Source organism: Solanum tuberosum, unplaced genomic scaffold (genome assembly GCF_000226075.1).
Source record: "Solanum tuberosum cultivar DM 1-3 516 R44 unplaced genomic scaffold, SolTub_3.0 scf00126, whole genome shotgun sequence".
NCBI lineage: Eukaryota > Viridiplantae > Streptophyta > Magnoliopsida > Solanales > Solanaceae > Solanum > Solanum tuberosum.
The window spans coordinates 835,779-845,683 of record NW_006239051.1 but is presented as its reverse complement, the minus strand read 5'-3'; the positions used below and the strand labels follow the sequence as shown (position 1 = coordinate 845,683).

At 40.5% G+C, this 9,905-nt stretch overlaps 1 protein-coding gene across 3 annotated transcripts in view; it reads right to left on the bottom strand.

Annotated features, from left to right (window-relative positions):
* The window catches only part of LOC102580516 (glutamate synthase 1 [NADH], chloroplastic), an 11,993-nt gene extending 2,616 nt beyond the window's left edge, over positions 1 to 9,377 (bottom strand). The window contains exons 1-18 of one of the 3 annotated variants that reach the window (XM_015310141.1): positions 8,504 to 9,377; positions 8,296 to 8,415; positions 7,686 to 7,799; positions 7,427 to 7,579; positions 7,224 to 7,324; positions 7,039 to 7,135; positions 6,435 to 6,544; positions 5,869 to 5,972; positions 5,577 to 5,756; positions 5,148 to 5,491; positions 4,936 to 5,006; positions 4,379 to 4,848; positions 3,375 to 4,244; positions 3,095 to 3,249; positions 2,631 to 2,792; positions 948 to 2,546; positions 415 to 645; positions 50 to 318 (exon numbers count right to left, since the gene is read on the bottom strand). In XM_015310141.1, coding sequence (XP_015165627.1) covers positions 50 to 318; positions 415 to 645; positions 948 to 2,546; positions 2,631 to 2,792; positions 3,095 to 3,249; positions 3,375 to 4,244; positions 4,379 to 4,848; positions 4,936 to 5,006; positions 5,148 to 5,491; positions 5,577 to 5,756; positions 5,869 to 5,972; positions 6,435 to 6,544; positions 7,039 to 7,135; positions 7,224 to 7,324; positions 7,427 to 7,579; positions 7,686 to 7,799; positions 8,296 to 8,415; positions 8,504 to 8,905 — 5,552 coding nt within the window. In that variant the 5' untranslated portion in view covers positions 8,906 to 9,377. The other 2 variants (XM_006350500.2, XM_015310142.1) reach the window with 2 other exon arrangements.
* Positions 9,378 to 9,905: the final 528 nt, after the last annotated feature.

Sequence of the window (9,905 nt, the reverse complement as noted above, 5' to 3'; positions counted from 1 at the left end):
GGGGGGGGGGGGGGGGGATACAGTACAAGCAAATGATGAGAGTGCATACCCGGTTCTCTCAGAAGGAGGTCGTGGCACCATCCACCCTTCCTCAAAAGCTTTGTCAATAATGGCACATTCAATGCTTTTGATAGAAACAGGATTCTCAATGATACCAAGCACACAAGATCCTTCACATGGTGCAGGGCACACTCGGCCAGTGAACTCAGGGAAGTTGTTTGTCTCAAGAAGCCTATCTAGTGCTTCACGCCATCTATTCTGATACACTAACTCATTGAATTCTGGTATTTTGTTTCCAAGAGGACATCCAGAGTTCTCCTACAAAATATTTTATATAACATAGTCAACTCAGATTTTGGCCATTTGCATTTCATTGTGTGTATTAATCACCGCATATTTCAGCATTAAAATTACCTGATGACAAAAAGGAGTTCCACAGTCCATGCAACGCGCAGATTGTGTCGTAAGGAGTGGACCGGGTTTTGATTCCTCCATAACCTCTTTCCAGTCCTTCATCCGAACATTTGGATCCCTGTAAGACACACCCTGTCGCTCATAAGCAACAAAACCTCGATGCTTGACTGCCTCAGCAACTTGGGTGGGCCTCTTCAATGTGTTCTCCTCTTCAACCTGCAAAGACCAAAACTACATATATAAAGTTGCAACAGCCTCTCACAGCATCTAAATACCCATATGCAACTCCAAAGACCAATAAAATAATTAATGGAAAAGTCAGGTTCTAATACACGGAAATGCAGGCCTTCCGAACAAATCTTCATTCCCAAATCGGAAGTGCAAAGATGCTTTAATGATTTTCATCTATATAATATTATATATCAGCATTCCTAGCCTATCAAGAGAAAATATAGAATCTTTCTGAAATATGATGAAATAATACAAAAGGAATTCCAAGGTAGTTCAATTAGAAACTCCATAGATGAACTAACCTGACTGGATTCATCCTTGGATGCAGCTGCTAACTTCTTCAGCTCTTCAAAGGCATCTTTCTCCTTCAACTCTTCTTCTTCTTGCTCCTCCGCTTCCTTGATGGCACGTTCTTTTGCAGCTTCATAAGCCTCCTCCTTTTTCATGCTTGCAAGAACACGTTTATAATCTCTAGGGAAGACCTTAATAAATCTAGGCAAAAGATTATCAAAGTCAGCAAGAACTTCTTTCGCCAGTTGGCTGTTTGTGTTACGCTGGTGTTGCTGTATCATCATCTTCAAAGTCATGACATCTTCTTCTTCTTCAACTTTATCGAGATCAACCAGCTCTGAATTGCAACGAGAGTGGAAAGTGGAATGCAAGTCAAGAACATAGGCAACACCACCACTCATACCAGCAGCAAAGTTTCTTCCAGTTTTTCCTAGCACAACAACCGTACCACCAGTCATGTACTCACAGCCATGATCACCAACACCTTCTACAACAGCTTTGGCCCCTGAGTTACGGACACAAAATCTTTCTGCTGCCATCCCATTAAAATATGCCTCCCCACTTGTTGCCCCATAAAGAGCTACATTTCCAATCACAATATTTTCTTTGGGGTCAAACTTGCTTCCTTTTGGGGGATAAACAACTATTTTGCCACCCGATAAACCTTTACCAACATAATCATTGCTGTCTCCTTCAAGCTCTAATGTGATGCCAGGACAAAGAAAAGCCCCCAGACTCTGTCCTGCACTTCCACTAAGCTTGATATGAATGGTGTCTGCAGGAAGCCCTGCGAGGTGATAACGCTTGGTCACTTCGTGGCTTAGCATAGTACCAACAGCCCGGTTTACATTGCAGATTGGAGTTTCAATATATACAGGAAGACTTTTCTCTAAAGCAGCCTTGGAAAGGGCTATTAAATTGTTATCTAAAGCCAAGTCCAAACCATGATCCTGTTTCTGTATACAATATTGGGCAGCTTCAGGCCGGATATCAGCAGCAGGTCGAAGCAGTAGGGACAGATCAATATTCTTCAATTTGTCATTGTTCTTGACTAAATCATTGTCCATTTCAAGCATGTCTGAACGGCCAACCATTTCAATAAGTGTTCTGAAACCAAGTTGAGACATAATTTCTCTCAATTCTTCTGCCAGCATGAAAAAGAAATTTATGACATGTTCTGGTTCTCCAGCAAACTTCTCCCGAAGAATTGGATCTTGAGTGGCAATCCCCACAGGGCAAGTGTTTTTGTGGCATTTTCTCATCATTATGCAGCCAAGTGTTATGAGGGGAGCAGTGCTGAAACCAAACTCCTCTGCACCAAGAAGAGCAGCTATAGCTACATCTCTTCCAGTTTTCAATTGGCCATCTGTTTGCAGCACTGTTCGGCCACGGAGGTCATTAGCCACTAAAGTTTGATGCGTCTCTGCAAGACCAAGTTCCCATGGAAGCCCAGCACTCTTGATGCCAGTCCATCTTGAGGCACCAGTCCCTCCATCATGACCGGAGATCAAGACATGATCAGCATGTCCCTTGACAACGCCGCTGGCTATAACCCCAACACCAGCTTCAGAAACCAACTTGACACTAACACGTGCCCCTGGGTTTGCATTCTATAGGCACAATAGGGTAACACCTCAGGATCAATGAACAAAAAAGCAGAAAGTACATGATACAAATACAAGAGATTTCAATACCTTAAGATCATGAATCAACTGTGCAAGATCCTCAATTGAGTAGATATCATGATGAGGAGGGGGACTAATTAGTCCAACTCCAGCTGTGGAGTTCCTAGTGACAGCTATGTCACCAATGACCTTGTGTCCAGGAAGTTCACCCCCTTCTCCAGGCTTGGCTCCCTGCAAAATACAATAAGAAGTGAATAGGTGTGTTTGACACATACACGGAAAACTTCACTGTTAACATTTATCTCACCAAATGCCAAATGCAGGTTTCAGTTAAAGAGGCAAAGACACCAATAGGTGCTTTGCAGATGCAGCATCATCTGTCCATGAACATAAATTCATAAACAAGAGAAACCTCCATTCCAGCTGGAATACAGGACCCGATAGGAATGGACCAACATTTAATACAAACATGACTATGAAGGAAAATAACCATAAATGGAACATATTGTAGTGCGCATGCATGTGAAGTGTACCTGAGCCATCTTTATCTGTAGCTCGTCAGCATTTGTAAGGTAATAACTTGAGACTCCAAATCTACCACTTGCAACCTGCTTAATTGCACTTCTTTTTGGGTTCTTTGAACCATTGGGAAGAGGTTCCATCCGAGAAGGTTGCTCACCACCCTCGCCTGTTCAAAAGTAGGTACAGCTTTCATGTTACAGTAAAGAAATTCCACTACCCAAGGGTAAGACATGGTAGCCTCACCTCACAAAAGAAAGATCACTGTCAACATTCCATTTAAGAAAAGCATACCTGTGTTAGATTTGCCTCCAATCTTGTTCATTGCCATAGCAAGAGTAGCGTGTGCCTCCAAGGAGATTGATCCATAACTCATGGCTCCAGTACAAAAACGTTTTACAATCTCACTTGCCGGTTCAACTTCTTCTAGAGGAACTTTAACCTCTCCCTCTTTGAATTTCAAAAGTCCCCTCAAATTGCATTGTCTATTTAATTCCTGTACTCGCTTAGAATATTCTTTGTAGGCAGCTACACTATTAGATTGTGCAGCCTCCTGCAGTTTTGCAATGGCAAATGGATCATTAAGGTGAATCTCACCACCCTTTCTCCAATGATAATCACCAGGATTAGGGAGTGCCACAGCTTCTGCACTCCCTGGAGCCAAGGCTCGTGATGGAAATGCAAGTCCATGCAAATTGAGTGCATCTTTGGCAAGTGCGTCAAAAGTTGCACCCTCCACTCTGCTAGGAGTTCCATTGAAACATCGCTCCATCACTTCTGATGAAAGGCCAACAGCCTCAAAAATCTGAGCGCCCTTGTACGATGCCAATGTTGATATTCCCATTTTTGCAAGAACCTTCATCATGCCATAGTGACTTGCTTTGAAGTATTTCTTGACAAGCTCATCCTTGGAATGAAACTCACCGGTTGACTTGGGTGGGATTTTGCCATCAACCTGTAGTCTCCATATAGCTTCTACGGCTAAATAAGGGCAGATAGCATCAGCACCAAATCCTACCAATGTACAGAAATGGTGTACTTCTCGTGGCTCGGCAGATTCAACAATCAATGCAACTCGAGTTCGCTCAAGCTTTTTAACTAAATGATGATGGACAGCGCCAATAGCCAATAAAGAGCTCACAGCAACACGCTTCGGCGAGAAGCCTAGGAAGGTTAAGAAGAAAATTTTAATGCTATGTCGATAAAAGAGATAAAGAGCCTATGTCCAGCCGAATGACAGATTTCTTTTTTAAAAAAAACAAGAGTATAAAGAGTAGGCTTTCTAAAAAGATTGGTACCTCTGTCAGAAAGTACGATTGCTGTATAACCCTCCTGAATTGCATCGTGCGCTTCAGAGCAAATCCTGTCTAAGGTCTCCTCTAGACCTTTTGTACCACGGTCTCTGGAGTAGGTAATATCAAGAACCTTACTGCGCCACCCTCTGTAGTTCATCTTCTTTACAGCTTCCATCTCTTCAATGGACAAAAGAGGCCCTTTGAGTGAGAGGCGGTGACACTGTTCTTCAGTGGTCTCCGTAAGATCTCCTTCAGGACCAACCATACATTGCATAGACGTAACAATTTTTTCCCTGATAGGGTCAATAGGAGGGTTTGTGACTTGAGCAAACATCTGCTTGAAATACTCAAATGTAAGTTTCTCTCTGTTAGACATCACTGCTAATGGAGCATCATTCCCCATTGAACCAAGAGCCTCAACACCATCTTTTGCCATTGGGAGTAGCAGCATTTCTAAGGCCTCTATAGTGTAACTGCATAATAGGTCAGTGATTAAACTATTTTCTTCATGTTGTCAAAAAATTTCAAGGAAGTTTCTGTCTTAGGCAAAAGATACATACCCGAAGGCCTTTAATGGAGCCAATAAACCATGAAGTCCCATATTTTCCATACTGTCCTCATCACTTACCGCCTATAAAATTTTAGAAGAACAGATAGATAAATAAAATGGCACTTAAAGAACAACTAATAACAACAAGTACAATTAACAGCAAAAAGGGTTAATTAATAAGAGATTCAGAGGAACTAAATTAGTATGAGACACAGTACTCACAGGCAAAACTCCTGCAATGGGTGGAGGGACCCTATAGGAATAATTTACTGACTCAACAATGTCTTTCAGCTCTATCTTCTGCTTTTTCAGCCACTGTCCATAAGGTCTTGCAAGAGAGTACTGCTTCTTCAAAGCATCATCATCAACAACAACATGGTTCTCAAAGTCCACCAGAAGCATCATTCCAGGGTTTAGTCTACCTTTTCTGGATACATCTTCAGGTGGAATATCAACTACTCCAACTTCACTTGCCATAATAACTCTACCACTGTATGTAACATAAAAGCGACCTGGACGCAGACCATTCCGATCTAACGTAGCTCCAAGATAGCGCCCATCAGTAACTGCAAAGCAAAGTGTCCCCATTAAGCAAACAGCATACTGGAAAACCTCATAAAAGATATCAGCTAATTCCTTGAAGTATATTACATGACATAAGAGCAGGTCCATCCCATGGTTCCATGAGGGCTGAAAAATATTCATACAATGCCTTCCGGCTAGGATCCATGTTCTTGTCATTTTGCCAGGCTTCAGGAATCATCATCATAACAGCTTCTGGGAGGCTTCTACCAGCTCTAAGCAGTAGCTCAAGCACACCGTCAAAAGCTCCTGATAAATGGAGATCATAATCAGATACGGGACAATCAACACAAATAACAGCTAGTAGGGAAATAGGTTGAGACGTTGACTGTTTCAAGGTGCAGAGAGGTAGTATAAGAACCTGAGTCAGATGAACTGGCATCAACAATGGGCAAGAGTTTTTTCATTTCTGTCTTTGAAAGGCCAAGCTCTTTGCATTTAAGAAGACCCTCACGAGCCCTCATCCTGAATAGGCAAAAGTAATGAGTCCAGAACAAAGTTTAAAATCAATGCAGATGACAAATTAACAAGAAACAACAGTAATTTGCCACAGTAAAACAACGGAATTTTATGTGAGATTCTTCCTCAGCTTCTGAGGAGGCATGCTAGCCAATTTACAGTCAATATGTTACTCCAGAACACAAAGGGGACAAGAGAAGCTATTTGATGCAAAAGGAAGGAAGACATGTGCATCCTTCAGTGCCACTCGTGTAGCATGGAAAAAAAATTCACTGATCAGCAACAACTACGGTCAACTCCTTATCCTCACAATTCATATCTTACAATGTGTCAATGAAGTTCCTTCTCAATTTTCACATGGAATCAAATTATCTAAACTACCTCTGCATTCAGGAGATCAGTCCTAAATGAGTTACAGTAAGCACTACATATACTTTACTATAAAATGCAATTCTGCAGGGAACTTACCAGTTCACATTGCCTCGAAGTGTGTTAATTTCACCATTATGACCCAAGACACGCATAGGCTGAGCACGATCCCAACTAGGGAAGGTATTTGTAGAGAACCTAGAATGCACCTACACCAGAAACACCCAAAATTTTATATTTTGGAAAAAACTGATTTTCTTTTAGAATAAAAAATAGAGATGCTGAGATATGTCTTCTGAATGCAGCGGGAATTGAGTTCAGGCACTTTGAAGATTGTTGCAGTGACAGGACACATAACCTTGAGCCCTAGTCTAACCTTGAGCACACACAAATCCCTCCACATGATTTAAGTGGAGGTTTTACTATTAACAACAGATGGCAGAGAGCAAGGCACCAAGTTTCTGAAAACATTATTTACTTCATAATGAGTTTCCTTACCAACTCACCAAAGAGTCCAAACGGGCATCCAAATTCAAATTGTGATCAAGGGAGTGGAAGAACTTAAGAGATCATTCATACTTCAATGCCTCAGAAGTCATTCCTCAACCTTGCATCTCTTCAGTTTACTGGTTGATCCACTGCTGTTCGTTGTTGAAGTATGGAGTCAGTGTACAAATTAAAAGAGAATGGATTAAATATTTACCAGGGCCATGTAGCTCGTAAACCTTTCATTGCCCAAATCTGCAAAGTAGTATTCCTTCAACTGATTAGGCTTCAACTGACCTTTGTAAACAACAGTCCTGTATTAAGCATATAAATTTCAAAAAATTAGTCATAGCACTGCAGCAAAGAGCAATGTATTCTGACTTCTGAGTCTCCAGAACAAACCTTGAAGAAAGAGAGCATATATAGAAATCTTTCACGCCACCATGTTGGAGGTTTAAAGCAGCTCGTATAGCTACCATTGCCACCCTCCTCAAAATATACATCTGCAGGGGGAACAGATTCAGAATGGATGAGTGGATGGTAGTTGATACAGTAAATAGTACGTACCAATGAATATACTAAGTACTTCAGTAACAGACAACTACCTGACGCTCAAAATCGACCTTTGACCTAGGAGTTGGTGTCAGAAACACTTGCTCAATGATAGGCTCAGTCTGCAATGCAGACTTGCCCAGTCCTGAATTATCTGTAGGGACTGGACGCCATCCAAGAACTGTATGCCCAAGTGACTCAGCCACCTGCCGAAGAACAAAGAATCAAAAAAGATAATCAGAACACATAAAAACATAATTGACCTGAATAAATCTGTTTTTCAGTAAAGCATCAGATAGAGCAAGAATTCACCTTAGTAAATACAATCTTGCTTTGCTCCCTTCTACTGTCAGAGGTAGGCAGGAAGAACATACCAACTGCATATTGTCCAGGTGGTGGTAGCTCAAATCCCGCCTCACTAGCTACCTGATGAAAGTACAGAAGATATAACATTCTGATTTCAGCTCTCACAAATTACAACTTCTAATGAGAGGTGACTACAAATACTCTCAGTACAAAATTTTGCATTCTTAGTCCATTTCTTATTATAAATTAACAAAATAGCTATCAGCAACACCTTCAAAAAGAACATATAAATGAAAAGAAAATCCTTACTATTATTTTTGTCGAATTAATTTCAAATTATACTGAATTTTAAAATAAAATCTCTTTATTATCATTTTCATATATAAAGAATGGCACCATTTCCTTCTCACCAACCCCCACCCACTTTTTATGATTAGCAGACTACCATGACAATTCTCCTAACATTCTCTGGTAATCCACCCACGCCCGATCAACCATAAATAGTAAAGAACCAAAGAAGCAGCCATCAAATGAACAAGTCATACAGGATTCAAGAACATCGATTCGACGAAAATAATTCACTAAGCAGTAATTCTGAGCAGTTAAATTAAATCACCTCCTTGTAGAAGTCATGAGGCAAACCAACAAGAATACCGGCTCCATCTCCGGTATTAGTCTCACAACCACACGCGCCTCTATGAGACATCCGCACTAACATCTCAATAGCATCAGTAACCTATTATCACCCAAAAAAACAAAAACAAATTCAGACGCTTTCCACAGACCAGAAAAACAAAAAACAGTCCTAAGGTTTTCTGATTTACCGTTTTCCGGCTACTTTCACCGGAAAGTTCAGCAACAAACCCAACGCCACAAGAGTCCTTATCAAATGATGGATCGTAGAGTCCAAGAGGCTTCTCTGGCACCTGAGACAATGCAGAACGCACCACGACCCTTAGCTTCGGAGCCCGACCCGGCCCGTCAGATTGCCAAAGGTGCAACCTTTCCGACCCGGAAGCCCGAAGCTTGGCTCCATAAAACTTCTTCTCGAAACCGGTAGTCCTCTTCACTACCGAGCTCCTCGTCACCCTAGTTCTCCCCAGACCAACACCGACCCGACCCAAAGGCATAGCAATCAATTGATGCCCCACAAGACTCTTAACCGGTGACGGCATAACAACGCCATTGTTCTTGGTCTGAAGTACAGAACTCGAAGCAATCGACATATTCAAAAACACCCAAGTTCAAATCTTTACCAGTTTTTAAGATAGATTTTTGTATATATATATATATATAATATTAAAGTCGAGATCTTTATGAATAAACAAAACGTATACAGGAACCAAGATTCTTAAAAACGTCAAGAAAGTCTCAGATCCGTTGTTCAAGATGACCAAATCAGTCGATTTTTCAGCAGATCACATGAAAAGATGAATAAACCAAAAGGGATTACAGATGCGGCGGAAGGGGGCGGTGGATATATAGAGAAAAAGGAGCTGTCCGTTGTCCTTATTCAGACGAACTTTTCAAGAAAACTGAGAAAAAAAAGGTTCTTTCTTTCACATAAATGGAGATGAAAATGAGGAGAAACGAAAGGGCAGATAAAAAAACAGAGAGCTTCACAGAGAGAGGAGAGGAGACAGGCGTAGGTGGCGGAGCTCTGCACTCTTGTTCGTTTTTCGGCATGGGCGAGGTGGCTTGTGTTATGATTTTATAGATGAGATTTGACAGTAGAAGCTGCCGGGGTGTGTAGACTTGGATGGGTGGGGTGAGTGGGCCCTACCTGAGTGCTTTTTTTTTTTTTAAGAAAAACGTTTTTATCTTTGTTTTAAAACAAAATCTATCCATTGATTGATAAATGAGGAGTATTATGTGTATCTGCTTTATCTTAAGTGATATAATCCATCTTTCGTAGTGCCATTTAAAGTAAAAAAACAAAAAAGATAAACTCTTCCTCTATCATCATTAAATAAATAATAGTAGATATTTTTCAATTTTACCATTTACAATTTTAATCGCTAGTCTATTAATTAATGTCTTTTTATCATACATTACATAGGTATAATTTAAATAAGTTTTTATCTAATTATAAGAGATATAAATCGCACTAGATAAATTTAATTTTATTGTATATAGTACTTTAACTTTTGATGTTATTTAATATATTTTTTAAGTATAAATATGTAGACTTTTTGAAATTTATCATAAATCTATCTCAATTTTTTT